Genomic DNA, 21,659 nt, shown 5'->3' with positions numbered 1-21,659 from the left:
CAGCACAGACCCTTCCTCGCTAGCTTTTACCAGCAGCCCCCTCGCCCTCCCTCTCCCACGGGGAAGGGCTCCAGCTTCATCCCGTTTTTCGTGTCTCCCCGCCTTGGCTACAGAAAAGGAATTAACAAGTGTATTTTCTTCCACGAAACGCTACTAGTTGGTTTCCCATTTCCAGATCTCAGGATGCTTCTTCCTAGGTGAAGGGTCTCTGTCCTTTCTGCGGAACGTGACCGTCGGCCCCGCGGGGGTCTGGGGAGCGGGCGGAGTGTGGCTGGGCTGCGCTCGGTCCTGCCAGGGTGGCGATGCGGCCGGAGCGGCACGTTGCATTTTGCTCTTGTTTTACGAGGACATGTGGAAGATGGAAAAAGGATGCTGATGTTGGCGGAAGGAGCGGGGTGCTCGTAAGCTTACTATGCGAAATGGACACAAAAACGGAATTCGCTAGGCATGCTCAAAGCAGCAGATCCACAGAGCTTTGGGTTCTCCGGGGATTTGAGCAGCTCTGCTCAGTGGTGAAGAAAGAGAACAGGATGATGATGAGGAGGAGGCACGTGCAGAGGAGCAGGCCGAGATGAGGCATAATTAGCAATTTCATGGTATTCCATGGCTCCTTTGGAAGAGCCCAGCCCTGCCATCGCTCCCACTTTTAAATGGTGTGGCTGCACTTCTCACGAATTCACCCTTATACACGTTTCCATGGAAAGGTATAAACGAAATTACAGGTTGTGTGTCTCTAATGCAAAAATCCCAAATGCTCCCGAATCCACAGTGTTCCGAGTACCAACTGACATTCAAAGGAAATGCTCACTGGAGCACCTTAGATCCGGGATGTTTGGATTTGGAGTATTCATCCTGTATGGATGAAAGTAGGGAGCTGGTACTTCTCAAAACCAGACCTGTTGGTTCAAGTGTGTCAGTAGTCCCTCGGGGAAGGGGCTGGGGCACACCTGGATCCAGAGCTTTGCTCCTCAGCCAGGTAGATGAGGATATTCACTGACTGTCAAAAATGGTAATGTGCCCAGTCCAATTCAGCTCTAAGCTGTGGGTCATGTGACTGCGGACATGGCGTGTTTGTAAGTAGTTCCACGCAGCGCTGGGATCTGCACGCTTTACTCCAGAAAGCGTGCAGACAGAACTGCACCGCGATTCTACCTGGCAGCTCTGTATCGAATCGGGTCTTAACGTACACCTGTATTTTTCTCCACTGTGGCAAGTGGCAGAACAGGGGCAGGGACCCAATGTCCTGACCCTGCCCTGACTCGGGCATCGATCTGCTCCCCGCCAGCCCCTCCGAGCCTCGAATGCCTGCCTTTTGCCCTGTCCGTCTCGACGCTGTCCTGGGCAGCTGAAGACTGCTTTCCAGCACCACAAAGGAAGACCCGCTGCACTTGCTTTTTTGATAAATTAAAGTTTCAAACTGAATATCTCTACTGGCAGAGTTCAAGTGGAAATTTGCAAATATCCACCTCTTAATTTGTGCTCTAACTATGGAAACTGTATTTGAAAATAACACATTCAAAACATTTTTAGATGACTATGTACTCATGGCTGAAAGAAGGTAAGATCTCCCATGATTCCCATGTCCTTTCATTCGTGTGGCCTTCACAAGAGCACCTGCATGTGGGGGGGCGGGGCGCCCCGCCCACAGCTCAGGCTTCACGCTGCACCCCCCCCCACGATCCTCACTCGCTGTGGGACCGTGGGCAAGCCATTCAAGTTCTCTAGGACTCAGTTTTCTCGCTTAAAAGTGAGGATATCGGCACAGATTTCACACGTGATGCATATAATTATAGCATTTAACCCGGGGCTCAGCACACGGCAAGTACTCAGTGACATCCGGCTCCTCGTACCAGCGTGTAACACTTGGAAAATGCGCTCGGGAGACACGGACCCTGCCCTCCTGATGGAGACCCTGTTCTAGGCCTTGAGAACAGAGGTAAGCAACACAGAGCCCCCTCCCTTTAAGAAGCCTGAATTCTGGTGCGTGAGCGGGAGACGACAGGTAATAGCAGAAATGAGTAAATGACAAGGGTTGTAAGAAAATGGTAAGTGGTTTAGAGAAAGTAAAGCGGGGAAGAGGAATGTGGCCAGGTCTAAGCTGGGGCTCGGAACAGCTTCACTGGGACTGTGATATCTGGTCGAACATGAGGACAGAGGAGGCCACATGTGTATGGGGAGAGGTCCCCAAGCACAGCGTGTGAAAAGACCCTGGGGTGGCAGGGACATGCCTGCCACGTCAGAGGGGTGAGATCACACAACAGCACGCTGCTGAAGCTGGTACACAGGACGATGCCACCTGGGGATTTCTATGGGCATCTTTCCAAGTTACCACCAAAAACCAACGTTTTAACGGCTGCATAGTCCCCCTGCATAGTCGCCCATGAGTGATGAGCCCTCTGCTTGTGGTCATGTAAGTTGGTTCTAGTTTCTGAACTGTTCTCAGAGTGTGTGGAAATTTATTTATAGCTCCTTTCTTTTAAATAACATTAAATAAGTACATGGGAATAATATCCTATGATGTGAAAATTTTCAATGGCTATATATTTGAGTGAAAAAAGCCCATTATGATATAATCCAATTTGGGGAAATAAATAAATAACCACACACACACAATTTGGAATAAATAACCACACACACACAAATTGGAATAAATAAAAACACATACACAAATAACCATACTCCTCCAAAACTAACAGCTTTGTACAGACCGACTTTTTTTAAAAAGCAAGAAGCTTATTTGCATTTTTAATTTTTCTAAAATCCAATTTTTTTTACTATGGGAAAAAAAGCAAAGATATTGTAAAAATAAGCAAAGGGAAATGGCAGTTAACCCACTTGCTAGAAGAAAGAAGTCAGACTTACTGAAACAGGTTAAAATATGCGTAACTGATGCTAACGCCACACTGCGTTCCAAATAGTGTGACGTCTGTTTACTGGTGGGACACAGACACCATAGTACAACTATCCATGCTTCTAAAAATGAAAAAAAATTAAAAATGAAAACCAGACACAATTTTAAGGAAAATGGAAAATTACTTAAAAAGAAAAATCATTTTTTTTTTAAATTAATTGTCCAGGAAGGCGGATTAGCGTGATCTTGCCAGTGTCCCCCAGAAGAAAGGCATGTGTAAGAGTTGGGGGTAGGCTGAAGTGCTAACCCAAACCTTGACTGCTCCAGACTGTGGCGTCCGGTGATAATTTTCCCAGAACCTGTGGTCTGAACGGATGCCACAGCCTTACAAATCTCATCTGGGGGCCTGACCCGCCTGTCTGGCCGTTGCTGCCACTGCCTTCTGATTGATGGGGGCCTGGCGTGCCCCAGACTCCAATTCCCCGCCCCCGGCACCACCCCCATCAAGGCGCCTTGCGCAGAGACGCTGAAGCGCCGCTTCTGGGCCCAGGCTTTCCGGGACATTTTGATGACAGAGGAAAGGAACGGCTGGCCAGATGATTTCAGAGGTGTGACTCTGGGGAGCAGACATGCCTATTTGACTTTTTACATTAATGCAAAGCTTGATGTGAAATGAAGAATGGATCAACAGCTGGTTTAAAGTTCAGTTGCCAATCTTGGGAAATGAAGCTTAAAATCTGGAAGTACATAAAGTAATTCTGTTTTATAATTTTATAGGAATTCGATATAGATAGGAAATAATTCTAGAGTAGTATGCTTATGCCAGTTATAATTTCGGAGGCTAGCAATGACTGTTTATTTACAAACACTGTGAAAGACAGAGTGCCCACCTAAAAAGTGGGCACTTGACAAACATTAACAGAGAGCAACTCTCCTGTTAGGGCTGAATTCCTGAACCAGATGAAAAGATTGGGTGTGAGAAGTGTACGATGCATTTATCCACAATTTTAACCCCCCTCCAGTTCCGTTTCTCAAATGTAATTATAACTGCTGTAAATAAGAACATATTTTAAGAGACTCTGAAATATACACAGAAACATTCCCCTGCAAATGTAATGCGATTCTGAAAATCCCACTGCAGAAATAATGTTGCAATTAAAACAGCATTTATAACTAAATATGTTTAAAATGTTTCTTCACATAAAAGAGTAAAATTTTAAGTCATTTCAAATAACCATCTGCTTCTGTGATATGAAATTTTTAGTATCATTGTATAATTAATATTAATATCGCTTTCTGTTAATAACCTTATCTGTCAGATAATAAAGCAAAGATGTAACGTAAGATGTGTTCGCTGAAAGAAGCTTAAGATGCAAAAACCAAAGTAACACACAAATACTACAGGAGAAACCGGACGGCGTGAATGAGGACGGCACAACTAGCTTCCTGAGAATCCGTCTGGGACCCGTCTTTGGATGTGTGTCTGTCTCTATCAACTCCTTCAAGCCATCCCACGAGGACTTGTCCATTTCATATGCCACTCTTCCCACATCTGCTCCTTTCTTTCTTCTTGGTACCTCAACCTTTTTTGAAGCCCTTGAGGTCTTTCCCTTTTTGCATGGAGTTACCAATTCTACAATAGGATGCAAGGGAGGGACTGAAAAAGATTTGACTGATTTTATTCTGATAGTTGACAGAGTCACTAGGGAGACAGTATGACTGCAGTTTCTTAATCTCCCAGATTCCTAGGTTGAGGACCGGAGCAAACCACAGAAAGACAAAGCGAATATATATTCCTGACCCCAGAGTGGTATGAAACCATGAGGAAAAGCCCTATAGCGCTTAAGAACCTACATTATAAGCTCATGTTTCAATGCTGCAAATACAAAAGATCACAAACTTTTCTTTGCAGTTGGAGAAGCAGCATACATATTCGACAAATCTTTTTATCCTACGCTACCTACTTGTGATGCCAGGGTAGTAAATGATGCTTTCTATCTTTAAAAAAAAAAAAAATCACTCTAAAATCGAAAATTTTCAGCTGAAAATAATGTAGGGACTAAAGGGACTAAAAAAATAATAATAAAATGCTAAGTAATTTTGTAAAATTGTAGACTTCTGTATTCTAGGAAGTTTTAAAAACATAAGTTAATAGCACAACGTTGCACTGAGGCTAATGAGAAACGGCCTGACTGAAAACTGGGCCAAGCACACGGGGACAGGGGGACTGAGGGACCAGACGTGAGCCGAGGGGACCGTGCTACAGGGACTTCAGACTGCCTGCAGCGAGGGCAAGCACGGCTGCCTGCACTGGACCGCCCCACTCTCTCCTAGCCCTCCTCTGCCGGTCTGTGGTCTGTCCACAGTTGCAGGACAACCCGCGCTGACCGGAGAGCGAGCCGTTCAAATCGCACCCTCTCCTCCCTGGGCGCCGGGGGACGCTCTGCTGGGGCTCAAGCAAACCTCTGTAGGCTCCTTTTCTCACCCCCTGTGAGCCGGCTGTCACCCCCTTCCCTCCTCCAACGCCTCGCTCCGTGGTAACCCCCACAGAGCTCCACGGGTGCACCGAGTGCTCCCCGGCCTTCGCATGCACTCGTCCCTTCCCGTGCGTGCCACGTGCCCTTGAGTCTACCGAGTTCCTGGCAGCATTTCAGGCCCGACTGGTGTGTCCGGCTCCTCCGGGGCCACGTGTCCACATGTACGTGGGGCTCCACTGCACATGGCAAAGGGCTTGCTGACCATTCATCTAATGAACAAATGAATGAACAGGTGAGCTGCTGTGATCGTCGCAGCTGAAAACACGCTCAGGGATTCACCCATTTGTGCACGGCTTGATCTCACAACACAAACACACGCATCTTGGCTACTGTCAGGCTCGTTTTACTTCTCGCTGCTTGACAAAGTACACTTCAATGTATTTAGTTATCGATTATCTGCCTCTTCTTCCCCACCCAGGGAGACCCAGGAATTCCGTCCGGGTCCCTGCTCCACTCCCAGGGCCAGGGCAGTGGGTGGCGCACAGTAGGTGGTCAACAAATTCTTGTGGAATAAATGAGGTTACACATGAAGTCAAATCACTGCTGTGAGATGCACCTGACCTAGATAACCCTACTTAATTTAGTAATGACTTTACTGATGATTCAGAAACGGGTTGGGGTAAGCTAAGGTAGCAAACTCAGTTTCGACTCCAACTGCCAGTACTGATTCTAAAAACATGCTGCCAACGCTCCACCATCTGAGTTTTCTGCCAGGAGGCGCTGATGCTGTGACCAGCATTCTCTGTTCTGCTTAAGGGCCACCAGCTCGGCTACACAACAGATTCCAAAGCAACACGCAAGGCATTAAGACACTTACTCTTAAAAATTGAAAGAATTATATCCCATAAAACTGGCAGAGGCCTTGGCGCTCATTTTGCAAGTGACAGGTCACCCCCCGCCCACCACCACACGGCCCCTTCCTTTTTGGGGATGCTCTAGTGACTACCAGGTTTGCTCATTCGCTGACCCAGCACGATGACTGAGTGATGACACCATGACAACGTGCAGGGCACGGCTCCGGGTGCTCAGGAACATGGAAACAAACAAGACCCGGAGCCTCTCTTCTCGGGGAGGTGATGTTACTGCATGAGAGGACAGATAAGAAAACAGGCCGGGATCATTTCAGCCGGGGACAAGTACTAGGAGAACAAGACAACACAGCGGGGGAACGGGGACCACTTTGACCGGGTAGGAGACAGACAAGACTGTGTCCCAGGTGAGCCAAGACATAACAAATGCTGGGGAACAACAAAGTCTGGGCAGCCAGGAAGGGACCGACGGGGCCATCTGAGGTGGCCTGGATGCGTAGACCCTGTTTCTGAGCAGAAGCCTGGATGACCCGGGCGATGACTCACCCCAGATCTCAGCAGAGCTGCGGGCTGGAGCCACGGACAGGGGATGGGGAGACACAGGCCAGACCAGCCGGGCCTCGTCCGGCGGAATAAAGCATCAGGGACATATCCCCTGTGCTGGTATAGGGAGGTGGCAATCTCGTTTGTTTCTGGCTCATCACGCATCATTTTCTTTTTTTTAAAGGTGAGTATGGCCGAGGTGAGGAAGGACATTAGGGAATCGAGAATACCGGCCAGGAGGGGCGCTGGGACCAGCAGGCAGAGAGGGAGCAGAGCCAGAGCGGACACAGAAGAGATGCAGGCAGACGGGCAGACCCAGCTTGCATTCTTGGAGGTCAACGGAGCAAACCAAGCAAATGCACTGATTCTGCGGGGAGAGGTCACAGGATGTATGAGCGACTCTCTCTGTCTGTGTCCTGAACACGGAGGGCAGATGGTGAAAGGCAGGTGAGAAAACAGACACTCAGGATGAAATCTGAGTGCTACTTCGAATACTGACTGTGAGCTGCCCAGCTGCCTTCCACGAAGGCAGCTGGCTGCATGTGTGCCTTGGAGCAGGAGAGAGGTCACAGCTGGGGACATGACCTCGGGAGTCTCCCAAGTTTAGATGGGTGGTCCGGCCTACTCCAAGAGGAGTCCATGGAGCAGAGGACAGAGCTGGGCCACGTCTGTCACCTGAGGTCTGGCAGTGAAGGAAGCGGACAGGGAGGGGCAGCCAGAGAACAACAGGGAAGCCCAGAGACCCTGGAGCAGGGAGGGTTCCCTCGAGCTGGGCAGTCAGCAGGGCCCCCGCTGCCAGGAAGCAGACTGCCAAGGAACTGAGGCATGCCCAGGCCCACGGGGATGACAAGGACGGGAGCGGCCTTCGTGGAGGCTGGCGTGGAGGACAGACAGGGACAAGTCAGGGAGGACGTGGGAGGTGAGTAGCCGGAGACACTGAGCACAGATAGGGGAGGGATGGAAGTTGCAGAGGGCCAAGGAGTCAGGACGAGCGCTGTGAGGGCAGGTGTGTGCATGGAAAGGAGCAATCTGGAGACTGGGAGAAGCCGATGGGACAGGACAGAGCGTATCTGTGGAAGCAGAGTCCCCTGGAAGACGCAGTGACGGGCTGAGGGGTGGAAGGGGCACATTCCTCAAGGGCAGGGGTCCCCGCCCCTTGTACAAGCCAGCACAGAGCAATGCAGTAGCTCCAGACGCCGGTGGACCATGGGTCAGGGCATAGGAGACAGTGAGGGCCTCCCGTTTCCTGGGTGAAGGAAGAAGAGGACCGTCAGGTGAGCAGGAGAGTACAAGACACCAGAGGAAAAAGCAGGAAGCGGGCAATTTGAAACACTACATCATATCACGTTACTGTGTGCTACTTTGTGCTAAGATCGTCTTTCCTGCAACTTCTATCCATTGCTGCTAGTTCGATTCCCTGGACTTATAATAAATAAGGCTGATATTTCATACTCACGACCACCGTTAGCATGTATCATCCAGGTCCCTCTGAAAGAGGGGTCCTCGACCCTGGCCGCACATTCTAAACCCCAGGGGAACATGCCTCTGTGGGGCTCCGGCCCGGGCCAAACGAATCACGTCGCTAGCTGGAGACCCCAGGAATTGGCACTTTTAAAAATCACCCCCCAGAGCACTGACACGAAGCACAGCCAGCTTGAGAACCCCTCCCCTAGGGGCTCCTCCCCTTAATCTCCCAATCGCTCTGGACGTGTGTTTCAGACCCTTCCCCACACCCCGGCCCTCTGCAGCGGATACTCCCAACTTGCCAACGTCCTCCCCAAAACCTGGCCCCACGAGAGCAGCCAGCAGGCCCCACGTGTCGGTCAGCACAGGGCACGGGGAGGCCTTTCTCACCCTCGTGGTGAAGACTGAGCCTTGACATCCCTTTTGCAGACAAGCTGCGCCCGGGCCTCCCCCGGGCAACGCTCAGCATCCCGTCCCATCGTTCCTACGGTTGGTTTGCTGAGCCTGAATTCAAGATTTTATCTCCAAGTTTCACTTTGTTGGTTTCAACCCATTTTGTATTCTCTCAATCTGGAGGTTTAGATTATGTCTCTCGACGTGTGTAGTCTACACGTCTGGCGCCCTCGCCCTCCGTTTCCTACAGAAGCAGCAGACGGGTCTCCTGCAGGGTTTGCCTGACCCCGCCGCACGCTTGGGGGCAGCTGGGCAGAGGGACCGAGGGAACAGCTGAGTGGCAGTTAAGACGCAGCCTGTTTGAATCCAGTGACCTGGCGCGCTGAGCATAACTGCCCTCTACTTTCCTGTCCTCGCATGAAACGGGAGTCACGCCGGCCCTCATCTCGTGGGGTGCTGTGCCAGCGAGCAGCAAGTGTCCAATGACTGCCACGTCTGTCATCACTGGTAGCAGCAGCAGGACTGCCTGGGGCTGGCTGTGCCCCAAGCCGGGGTGGACCGTCTGGGGAGCCCTGTGGACAAGGCACGGACCTGGGGTGTCTACGGTAACCTTCTTGGAAAAGGAAGCTGGTTTCCCTCTCTTTGGGAAGGGCTCTTAGTTAGTTCACGGAGCAAGGTGGCAAGGGCAGCTGGAAGGGGCCGCAGGACCAAAGTCCAGACTAGGGTTTCCTGACGGTGGCACTCGTGACGTCTGGGGCCGAGTAACCCTTGCTTGCAGGGGGCTCCTCTCTGCACTGTGGGACACTCAGCAGCAACCGTGGCTCTTCCCCACCAGATTCCAGGAGCACTCTCTTCCCCCGTGTGACAACCGAAAGTGTCCCCAGGCATCACACATGTCCCCTTGGGGGTCAGAATCCCCCCTGGCTGAGCAGCACTGGTCTAGGTGAAGACACACCGAGGGCCAGGAGGCAAAGGGGCCCGGCCAGGTGCCCCGGCAGCAGCGCCCTGCTCTGCCGTCTGTTCGCGACGATTCCCAGATCTCTGCCCCAGGGACAATGGGGTGACTGCCTTCAGCCACGCAACCCACGGCCCGGCCCTGCTCGCCAGGGCAGCACCGATAGCCTGCTCCTCCTGGTCAGCAGCTGCTGCTGAAAATAGCTGGCGGGAACGAGCGAAGCACAAAGTCACAACGTTCTGATGGGGAGGAAGAAAACCACCTTTCGCCCCCCGTGTCCAGTCACCCCAGGACGCTTCTGCTTCCTCCTCGGCCTCACGCAGAGAGAGCAAAGCGGGCTCCGCGCGCAGAAGGGAACCGGGGTCGCTCCTTTAATTAGGCCGACCAGCCTGGAGCGCGGAACAGCCCCCGGCGGTGAGACAGGGAGGGCCCGCTTTGAGGGATGACAGCCCGGGGCCCTTTAGCACCAGGCTAAGCTGAGGTTGAGGACAAACCCCAGGGAAGGCTCTTTGAATGCCAGCCAAGATTTGGGAGGAATTGATACAGGAAGCTTCGGGATCAGCGAGGGGAGAAAATGTGCATCCGTATTTATAATGTACTTCCTTGAAAAGCAAGTGCTACAAAAAGACGAGTAAATTTCATGATACAATGTTTTAATACTAAGCATCCATTTCTCCTTTAAAAAAAAAAACAGCAGAGGAGAAGACTACAAGCTTTGAAATCAGAAAGACCAGGGTCCGAACTTCAGCTAATTATTACAAGTGTGGTCTTAGTTTCTCAGCCTTTTTGAACCTCAGTCATCAGAGATGATGATTCTTAGGGCAGGAGCACGAGACAAGAAGCCCGAGACAAGGGAGGCAGGAGACACAGGCACTTCCCCGACCCCCAGCCCCCAGCCAATTAAAATCCTCCTACAAATTAAGCCTCCTAGTCAGGGAGCAGTAGTGTCACACTACTGCCACCTCCTGGTCATGCCCTAAAATTGTCAGCATAACATCCAAGGAGAGGAAAAAAAATGCTCAAAATATAAAAACTGAAATTGATGAACTGACGGTCATTATCCTGGGAAGCCACAGCTACAGTGTGAGGGCTGTAAACTCTGTGGTCTCAAATGCAGGGCTGTCCACCCTTTCTGGGTTGGCCGGCAGATGGGAGCAATGAAAGGAAGTACAGGACAGGCAGCTACCAAAACGGAAACTCATGTTTCTAACCCTCCATCATTAAAACAGCCGTGCAAAAAAATTTTTAATGGGAAGAAAATATCTGACAGTTAGCAAAAACCCCAGTGCTTTCAATTTAGGACTGGCTGTGCCATAACCACAGCGTCTAGTGGGAAGACACATGAGGCAATGGTTAGAAGGAAGCAGGAACCAAAGCACAGGCGCGCGCGCGCACCCACGCACACAGACACGTGCAAGTGTGACACGCGTCTTCCATGTGGAAGAGCGAAGGATGAATCCGGTGTCTGTGCTCGGTGCTGGCGCGGCTGCACAGTGGCCTGGGGGAGGCGGGTGAGGGGAGGCTGAAGAGCTCACGGAAGAGTCATGTGAAGAGATGCAACATTAACAGTGACGGCGGGTCGGCGCGGCAGAAGATAAACGGCTGGATTGAAGCAATCAGGGAAGGGGCGGAGCCATCAGGACAACCTGACAGTCCAGAGGTGGAGGGAGCGAGGCTGCCACGACAGCAGCAACGGCCAGGGCTGAGGCTGCAGCCAAGGCTGGCACTTGCGGGAGACGGTGGGGAGGGCTGGCCAGGCTCGCCCAGACGCTCAGGTGGGCAGGCAGACAGATGCACGGGCCCGCGGCACCAGCCTGGTCCCTCGGCACAGGTGTGATGCGTCTAAACATGCGTCTTGCCTTGAAGAGAGAGATGACAACCAAGTATGCTACAAATGACCCCCGAGAGCCTCTGCTACTCACAGGGATGCTAACTCTTGGCTAACACTTCTGGAGAAAATTACCTATGGAGAAAATGATTAATCAAAAAAAAAAAAAAATCACAGTCTTCCAATAAGATTCAGGAAAACCCTCAGCCAATAGTTGTTGCAGAGATAATTGTTCTGAATCTATCAATAAACCCAAGCTGCCCCTTCATTGACTGCGAACACCAATTTCTTTCACTGGGATTATAAGTTGGTGTTCACGGGCTCACTACTGCCATTACGGTGATAAACAGCTTAGACCACAACAGGATTTGACATGTAGATCAATTCTGGCTCCATAAAGAATCTACACAAGAGGTTCCAGGACAGGAATTTACAGCCACCAGTTTTTATTCTCTCTTGCTGCAAAAATTACTTCTGTCAAACACTTAGGAGAGTGAGAAAAAATGTAAAAAAATTAATTTTTCATGTATTCCTGGAACAGCCTTTTTCAATGCAGCGGCTTCAAGATGAATATGTTTCTGCACTTAAAAAATTACGCCGAGCAGCATGTGGTGCTCAGTGGAAGAGGGACCCCATCCCCAGAGCAGACAGACAGCAATTTGAAACCCTGGACCGAGCTGTCTGGATTTTCTCTAAGGGCAGATGTGGGCCTCATGTTAGCAACGCCAAATTATATTAGACATTTAATTTTAAACCTCAGGTACTCAGATGTGAAACCTTACAGCAGTAGTAGTCATAAAGCAGGGGGCATTCCGTCTCGCAGAGTGGGGTCTTCTTTTCTTCTCCCCTTAATTTAACCGGCACCTCCTGTGTTGTGGGTTGCCCACCACAAAGGAATTTATCTAATTGGGAGTCGCTCGCGGCGGCCTGCAAGACAGACGCCCTAGGGGGAACCGGTGTGTCTAGGGAGGAAGACTTTGAAGACTTCTATGGAGCCAAAGTCTTAATTTCGGGTGGACAAGGGGGCGAGGAGACGCTGGATCGTAATGTTGTCACTATCATCATGCTTTATAGCACAGAAGCATGCGGCCACGGGAAGGCACGCGGGCCAGAACGTGGGCACCGGTGTTCTCAGTTGCTCGTCGTAGAGCGAGCTTTGCAAGACTCCGAAATCCAAACCCGAGATTGGGCAGGGGTGGGGGGCGGAGACAAAATGATTAAAAAAGGAAGGGAGGGGGCATGTATCAACTGCCACTGAAAAAGAAAAAGCATGACAGAAAGCCCTTAATCACGTTTGCTCCTTTTGTGATTATTTTCTAAGCACCGCAGGGAATGCCGACGCCAAAGTTGAGGTCTTGAAACCCGTTTGTAAACACGTTTTCTTGAAGCTGCGCGTTGGATCCCGCGCCCTGGTGCTCACTGGAAACGGCTGGGGCTACTTGCTGGGCCACTCGCGGAGGGCAAGGCCGGTGCTAACCGAGAGAGGCCGGGGCAGCACACCTGGCACGGGCAGGCCGGGCTGGAGCCCGGGGCTCTGCGTTTCTAGCTGAGTCCCAGGGGCTGCCGGACGCACCCGGGTCTGCGGGCCACACTTCGGGAAGCCAGGGTTCAGAGCAGCGGTTCTCGAACGCTGGCGTGCAACGTGATCCCACAGAGGGCTTGGTCATTCACCGCCGCTGGGGCCTGTCACCTGAGCTTTGGACGCCGGGTCCGGAACGGGGCCCGAGAACGTGCATTTCTAAGCAGTTCCCAGGACTGCCGCTGCTGTCCAGGGAGCACTCCCCGAGGAGCTGTGACGGACAGTGGGGCCTGGAGCCAGGCACGCTACCAGGACGTGACTCTGGACGAGCAATATCCAGCCCTTCTCTGCGGGAACCTCCTCGCCTGTGAAATGTAGCCGACGGCAGGACCGACGCTGTGATGATCCAGTGAGATCATCCACATCAAGCCCTCAGCAAATATCAACTCACTATTACTGCTATTACTGTCATTGTTTCCCTTTGCAAAAATATTCTGGGTATGACATGAATTAGTCAGTAGGAAATGCAGACACCAAGGAAGTTCCCTGCACAACCGAAGGGGGTTATATTATACTTCTGTGTGCCGCTCTGTTGTCTTTCCGGATCTTTGTTCTTTAAAATGTCAGCTCCGAGTCTTAAAATAAGATGCCTGTTTGGCAGTGTTGGCCTCTCCTCGCTCATCTCTTCTCATCTCTCCTCGCTGTGCGGCGCCCAAACCAACACCTTCCACCGCGCTGGGGTTCCTCCGTGGCTCCACTTCCCTTCCCTCCTCCCCAAGCCTTTGTCCAAATTGCCCCAATGCTGATAATAACTTCCTCCCGCTGTTTCGCACAAAAAAAACCCCCATCTGGTTCTTCAAGCATTGCTCAAGTTTGATTCTCTTTGGGAAGTTTTCCTTGATTACCTCTATCAGTCCTCATGCTACAGTTAGAGCCCTGGGCTTTCCCTACCGTGCTGGGGCTGCCTCCCCGGGGTGGGCACGCACTCGTGTACGCATGCGTGTTCCTTATCTCCTGCGTTCAGGGTTCAAGATCTGTGAGGTCAGGGAGCAGCCTGGTCTTTAATGGACACACACGTGTGTTAATAGACAAGAAATTGCTTTGTAAATACAAAAACAGCGTCCAAATGCAGGTGCCTTCAGTCTCATGTGGGCTCTGCAGAAATATTTGAGTACAGACCTCTGCAGTCCGCTTTCGTGCAAGATGACTACCCAGCAAACCCAGGGTCTGGAAATAACGCAGTCATGATCTGTCGGTGGGGAAATGCCTACTGTTTACATGTGGCGCTAGACACAAAGGGCTGTAGAGGAAAAGTTATCCGATGAGTCTTTATCTAAGAGAGGAGTGTGCAAAAAGGAACACTTGTACAGAATGCATTTTAGATGAATATGCTACTTCAAATGCCTTTTCTATAAAAACATTCTGAGAGCAGGAAGCAAAGATTCGGGGTGACAGTCGCTTTTAGGGACTTGTTCTTCAAGTCCCCCTTCCTGAATATAATTTCTGTAGCACAAAGGAGCAGAACCAAAAGCCGTCACTCTGGTCAGACTGTGATAGTGCCTCGGAGATTCTGCGAGGAGGAAGCCTTAGCACACAGAAGCCGCCTGGCAAGGCTGGGACTGGTCCACGCCTCACACGCATCAGGCTCCGGGGAGGCCGGGCCTGCGGCAACCTAACGCCCTGGGACTGGGCTCGGCGTGAGTGCACCTTCATAGGGGGGTGGTGACAGAAGTAAACCTTACTAGCAATATCGAGTAATAACCAATATTATAAAGTATTTGATAGCGAAATAATTAAATATGTGAACTCCTTGCTCTTCCTAAAATAGTAACTGTGATAATACTCACAGTTGATACTAGGCAGAGGAAGCCACGCAGTGTGTGTCGTGCCACATGGCCAATGACTACTCCAGGGAGGGACAAACACGCCCACTGAACAGATGAGAAAACTGAGGCTCCTGGAGGTCAGGGCTGTTGCTCGAGGCTACTGGGTGGGCCAGTGGGTAGGGGCTGTGGCTGAAGCACCCAGGGGGCGAAGGAAAGGCGGGCCGGGCCTTCTGGGGCAGGCGAGGGTTATGAAGGGTGTAAACTGTAGGAGGCTAATTTATAACGCCTTGAAATCCCCTCCACGGGGGCTCTCCAGGCATCACCACGCCTGCAGAGGCAGAGAGGAGGCTGCAGGCAGACCCTTGCCACCTGCCAAAGCACTGTCTTTCGAGCGGGAGCTGGCAACGGGCACCGGCCGGGCCCAGTGCAGCGGACGACGCCCAGGTTCGCCCCCAGCCCCAGGCCGCTCCAGACCGGCACTGCCGCACGGCAGCCTCAGCCGCCGCCCCGCGGCCCGCCTCGCTCGGAGGACAGACGGCCTCCTCTAAGGCTCGCGCGGCAGCATCTGCCGGAGGAGAGCGGAGCAACCAGAAATAAGGATGATGTTTACCCAGAGCAAACGTCCTGCTGCCGCAGCTGGTGGGTCTACAGGGAAGACCTGATGCTGAATCTTTTAATTAGAACAAATTATGCTGAGATTACTCTCAAACCCTGTCTGATAGATTACAGACAACAGTGGGAATTCCTTTAAATACCGGTGAACAGGCCATAGACAAAACGCCACAGGCAAAGCACGCCGCAGCCAGCCAGAGTGCCCTCGACGCTGCTTAATTCGTGTTTGCACACACGCATCCAGACAGTTGCTGGCGTGCACGTGCGTGTCCCGAGGAGCTGGCCACGTTTTTCAGGGGGGAAAAAATGATGAAGTCTAGGGCCGAGGGATTACCGAGGGGACTCTCCAGAATGTAGAGGGCATGCAGGAATTTCTGGAAAGTGGACAAGGAGAATGAATTAACCCTAACGATATAAGATGTGCGCTAACAGGGTGAGTGCGGGCCACGCCGCATAGGGCAGCCAGCGTGATCGGGGACGTAACTCCGGATGTTACTGCTCAGCCCCCACCACCTCCATAGCGTGTGACCCTGGGTAAATAAGCCACGTGCCCCGTGTGCAGCCTCAATTTCCAAATCTGTCAAATGGGGATGAACGCCTACTGCCTGCACTAGAGAGAAACACATGAGATGACGAGGTGGGCGAAGACAGCGCCACGGATGAGAGACGAGACGTGCCCGGCAGGCGCTGAGCTCCGAGTGGAGCACGAGAGCTCGGGGCCTCACGCCCGGCCCCCGGCTGACAACAGAGGACGCTGGAGTGGCCGCGGGTCCGTGGGGCTGTGCCCCCTCTTACCGCTGCTGATGGCCGAGTTTGCAATGACCGTAGCCTCACTCCACTGGTCGGCACTGGAGACTGAGTAGGAGCGCTGGTGCAAGCCGTCGGGTCGGCTGTTGAAGGAGACCAGGCTGATGCCGCTTGCCATCTGAGACCCAGATGCACTAGTGACATTCCCTAGGAATAAACAAGTCGGGTGAACACCACGGCGGACTGCAGAGCACAGACGCCAGCACGCGCCAGTCTGGGGCCTCTGCGTGCCCCTAGAGCCCCTAGAGCCGCCCTCGTCTTGCCTACCTGGGCGGTGGAAGCAACAGACAGAGAGCATCCGAGAGGAGCGCGAGGGCCACACAGATCTCGTTGGCGCTTGACAGGGCAAAGGGGAGGGGACCTGAAGCTCCGGTGACTGCACACGAGACAACCCCAAACAGAGACACGCGGCCCAGCCGTGCCCCTAAACCGCCTGCAGGTGAAGACACAAGGCCCCGCCCGTCCTGGGAAAAGCACCCCGCAGGCCAGCGAGAGGGCGAGGCGGGAGCCCGGCGCTGTCACCTTATGGATGGCGCCGAAAATGGTCACCGACCGATTCGGAGTCACCTGCCTAGTGCCCACGGATTGCTTTCCTGGCGAGGCTAGACTTTACGGTCCACACAAATCAAAGTCCCCGGACACTGCACGGAGGGGACGCAGGCTCTTCCACCAGACAAGTTTACTCTTAACCTTGGAAGGACTAAGCAGAGGAAAAATAACCTTAGCGCACATGGGCCGTGATGAAAAATGATTCCATTGTATACTTAATGATTTGAATCAGTTGCTCAACATCAAAATGAGTTATTATCTGGCCACACCAATTTTAGACTCAAAAACATAATTAAGTGCCTCTCTCTAAAGCCCAGCCAGTCACACCTTGCTGCCGGGGAGGGGGGGGGAATTAGTTTGTTAGATCCATATGCAGATCTTCAGAGGTAGTAGGGTTTTTTTTTTTTTTTTTTGCAATCACACAAGAGGAGGTTTATTTTCTGGCTAGCCAGGGTCCAAGCCCCAGAGCACCAACGCAGTGGCCACTCTCACAGGCAAGGACCGGTAGTAGGGCTTTTTATTTTATTTTATTTTTTTTTATTTTTGACTTTCTTCCGATTGTTTTTAGTCCAGGATTAATTAAGTTCTAAACTGTTTCCACAGAAGTTTTGCACAGTACAAGATTTTAAATACGCAGCCACATTAGCTGTTCCTAAATGCGGCCAATTACCGGCGTTTCCCGCGGAGCTTTTTTTTAAAAAATAGAGGCTTCAAAAAATACAGATTTTGATTCAGAAGATCTGGGGCTGGGGGAGAATATGCATTTTCAAAAGCACTCAGGCGGTTCGGGGAGCAGCCAGGGGTAGGGACCAGGGCTCCCCGCACACGAGCGACCTCATTGTAGTCCCGCGCAGCGCCGGGAGCCACAGAACCGGGCCCCGACGCGCGTATGCCAGCAGTACAGCACGGAAGCGACTGACGAGAAGGAAGGGTCTAGCTTTTAAAAACACATTCCTAACCTTAAAAAAAAAAAAAGAGCCCTGTTTTATGCTGCTGTCTGACTGGGTACATTCTGAATGTCAGGAGGGAAATTATTCGTAGGTGGTCTACCTGGTTCCAGAAAAGAGCCACAAGTGGTGCCCAGGGAGGCCACGGATCTTCCCAGCCAGAGAGCAGTCCCCGGACCACCCGCAGCGCACTGCAGGGGCGCGCTGGAAACGCAGAATCCCGGCACCTGCCTCTTCGTGAGATCCCCAGGGGCACCGCGTGCACGTTGGGGTCTGAGAGGACGTGCTACAGAGCTCAGGTTAATTGAAACGACGAGCACTCAAACCAGAAAACAGCTACTGAGATGGCACGACAACCAACCAAAGCTCTGGCCCACCACGGACCGCCTTTACCAACGGCGTCAGGTCTGGCCCCCGCTCAGGTGCTTGCTCATCCCCCATCGCACCCTCACACCCCACGCGGCTCTCATGCTTAAAGAGCTCGATTCGAGGGCTCGGACGAGCCCTAACCCTGGAAACGCACAGGGCCGGCCCGAGTCCCACGTCAGCGTGGCGGGCCTGCTCGGATGCTCCCGCTCTTGTGCTCGTACCGAGCCCCCAGCAGCCGTGGGAGGTGGGCGAGGAGCCTGGCACTAGGAGACGACCACGCGTGCGTTCCTCCCAGATTCTCCACGTGCACCACGGAGGCCACCCAGTAGCCGCCCTACGGGTCTGGGGCACCTGGGCCGGGTCCGTATTACGACGACAGGGCATTCAGACCCCACAGTGGGCAGCAGCCCTGCGGGGCAGACAGGATGCTCCCACCTGCAGGGCGCGGCTGGGACCCCTCCTGCAGCTGTGCCCCCGTGTTCCTGCTGCACCCCTTCTCTGGCCTGCTCCCCTCCCGGGCAGGCACCCTGATGAGGGGCAGTCACCCAACAGCTCCAGAACCTTCTGGCTTCTCACTGGGCGCAAGCGACGGGGAGCACAGCGGGAATGGAGCGAGATGGGGGTTGGTGCCTGGGCTCCCTCCCTGCGCAGCCTTGCTCACGTGCCCCTCTCTCTCCTTGGCCCGTGGGTGGTCCCAGCACCTCTTCTGCCAGCCCTGCTGCTGCACTGTCCCACACGCGGCCCTTCCCCAGGTGTACGGGGACCCTGACACCATACTCCCACTCACTGAAGCGAACTGGCGCCTCCCAGGAGTGGCTCCCAGGGCTCCTGTGGCCTGTTCCTGCTTTCATCACCTGAATTCCAAGCAAACAGGACTCCAGGACACTGCTAACATTTTCACGGGTGAAAGGAAATGGGAAAGGAGGAAATAGAATCATGGAAAAGAACAATGAGAAAATATATGCAAGACACATGAGACACCACCTTTGCTGTGACCAACTGCTATGCAGCCCCTCTGAGCCCGTCCCACCTGCAGGCAGGGACACCTGCCAGGTGCTTAAAATGTCAACAAGGAGATGATTCCTTCCTCACTATAATGCCCATCTGGACCTCTCACAAGTCATTATCAACTGTGGAATCCGTCCACGAACTTCATCTTATACCAGCTTTAGGCACACAAGGTCCAAATACCTGAAAACCAAAAAATAATTTCTCTGCCCGTCCATCCATCCATCCATCTTTGCTTTGACAATGACAACAGGGCACTTAATATAGCGCCAATTCCCTTCCTCATTCTCCCTAGAGAGTGGTTCCCTGAGGACAACCAGTCTAAAAACCTTCCAAAATGATTTCCTTTAAAAGGCAGAGGAAGTCGCTTTAGTGCATCTATCGCTCACTGCTTGAAATAAAACTCCAGAAACAAGCATCGAGATGCACGTAGTGATGTCCAAATCCATCTAAACTCAAGGAGGGGGCATGTAAAATGTTCGGAGGGAGGTAACTGATAAAAGAACTCATCTTACTTTTTATAAGATCTTCATCTTGAGGCCAAACATCACACCGGGGCAGAACGAAGGGGGCGATTCCTCAAAACGTACACACTGAGAGACAACAGGGTACTGCTGCTCATGGATTCGTGGCTGGTCCACTGTTTTCCAAACTTGTGGCTGTTTGTCCGATGAAATTCAAGCACGAGTCCAACACCTTAAGATGCTGGTGGGGCAGCTCTGGGGTACGGTTCAGAGTCTGCCTTCTGGGAGGGTCTCCAAGGAGCCAAACTAGGACCTCTGGGGTAAAGAACCTCCTGGAAGGACCACATGCTCCTGGTGTCCAGATGGAAGAATCGAAAACAGCTGAGCCTGGTCCCCGCAGAGAGCAGATATTTCGATCCCTGAGGCTTGTGAGGGTCCCCTTATCCCAACCACACTCGATTCCCAACCGGGGACTAAAACAGAAACTACACGAATGAATTCTGGCCAACTCAGGGTGTGTACACGGACACATAGTTAACAAAAGTGGGATCTGAACCCACAGCCCTGTCTCCAGGGCTCACACCTGCCCACGACCTGCACCCACCGCGTTCCACAACCTGCCCACCTTGCTTCTGATCTTTGCTTACCTTGAGTTACAAAACCTTTCAAAAATATGCATAGGAAGATTCTCGTTTCAGAAACAAAATCATTTCCAATTTTCTTTTAACAGAGTAAATCTCTTTCATATGTACGCATTCACTCTATTTTATATCTGTTTTACATTTTTTTTTTCTGGAAAAACCAAACTAATCCTGATGTAAGGAAACAAAAGTATTTCCTGTGACGACGCACAAATGTATCCGTTTAACTGAAAGCAAAAAAAAAAAATTACGAAGGGTAAGAAGTCTTGTTTCTGCCCTAAGCATACAGTTGAGGGATCAGAAACAGGTTGCCTTGGAATGCAAATGCGTGAAGACCCGTGCTTGGACTGGGAGGCAAACCAGTGGCCCACGGACAGAGCCGTGTCACCAGGGAACCGCCGTGCTGGTGTCACAGGGCTGTGAAGCCCTCTCCCCAGTGTGAGCTGTGCAGGCTCGTGCTCACACTTCTGGGCGTTTCTATGCTTAATTTCAGTAAATCGTCAGTCAAGGGAATAAGCGACCCTCAAAAGTTTAGGGCAGGGGTCCTCAAACTTTTTAAACAGGGGGCCACAGTTCACTGTCCCTCAGACCGTTGGAGGGCCGGACTATAGTTTAAAAAAAACAATGAACAAATTCCTATGCACACTGCACATATCTCATTTTGAAGCAAAAAAAAAAAAAAAAACGAACGGGCAAAAACACCTGCAGCGTATGGCCCGCGGGCCGTAGTTTGAGGACGCCTGGTTTAGGGAATATTTTTTAATAATGCAAACATTTCCCACCTAATTCCAGCTGGTCATAATTTGTGATGCTTATCTGTACGTACACACACACAGTCTAATATGTAATGTCATTTTTGTTCTTGAATGAACGTCACTCATTCATTGGCCAAATAATGCCGCCCCTGCCTGCTTCCAGTCTTTTCTCTGTGGGCGTCTACAATACCTGCCACGTGTGCTACCACACAGGGAGTTTCCAACACTTCTGGAAACACCTTCAAGCATAAAAGGGAGACGCTTTGTTTAAAAGCACTTCATTCCCGCTCACGGTACTTGAGGGCCGGGGTTTTCGCCGAATGGTAATTCCTCTCGCGTGAAGGAGTTATTAATTAAGACCGAGGATCTCAAGTCCTCACTTGCGCGGGAAGCCGACGACTTTGTCTGATTGCCTGAGAGCTGCAGATCTTGACACCGAGACCACCCGAGACACAAGTGCGCCCGAGCACGGCTCCGAACTGGGTCAAGGTCGGCCCCAAGTGCACCGGACCCATGAGGCCACCTGGCTCAGCTGGAGACAGCCCTGCCGCGTGGGGGCCACCGTGCCCGGCAGGCAGGCTGATGGGCTGGGGACCCACCCAGCTGGCCACCACCAGTCGGTGAGGACACCCGGCTCTGCCGCTGCTGCATTAATTGGTTAAGTCGAATTCTCACCTCTATTCCCGACAGCTGAAGGGTGTGTTGAAGAGAAGACCCCGGCTCTTGCCACCAGCCAGGAGAGCTTCAAGTGCACGATGGCCAGTAAGTAGCATTGGAGCTAC

The 21,659-nt window shown here is 52.1% G+C and overlaps 1 protein-coding gene across 7 annotated transcripts in view; it reads right to left on the bottom strand.

Moving 5' to 3' along the window:
* Nucleotides 1-21,659, bottom strand: part of AGAP1 (ArfGAP with GTPase domain, ankyrin repeat and PH domain 1) — a 535,764-nt gene that overhangs the window by 144,919 nt on the left and 369,186 nt on the right. For 4 of the 7 annotated variants that reach the window (XM_020288104.2, XM_020288106.2, XM_020288103.2 and 1 more), the window contains one exon: nucleotides 16,133-16,291. The exons of the other annotated variants lie outside the window; for them this stretch is intronic. In XM_020288104.2, coding sequence (XP_020143693.1) covers nucleotides 16,133-16,291 — 159 coding nt within the window. The remainder of the gene's footprint in view (nucleotides 1-16,132; nucleotides 16,292-21,659) is intronic. 7 annotated transcript variants of the gene reach the window in all.

This window comes from Microcebus murinus, chromosome 8 (genome assembly GCF_040939455.1).
Source record: "Microcebus murinus isolate Inina chromosome 8, M.murinus_Inina_mat1.0, whole genome shotgun sequence".
Lineage (NCBI taxonomy): Eukaryota > Metazoa > Chordata > Mammalia > Primates > Cheirogaleidae > Microcebus > Microcebus murinus.
Note: the sequence above shows the minus strand (reverse complement) of the source record. Positions and strands in the feature narration are given on the sequence as shown.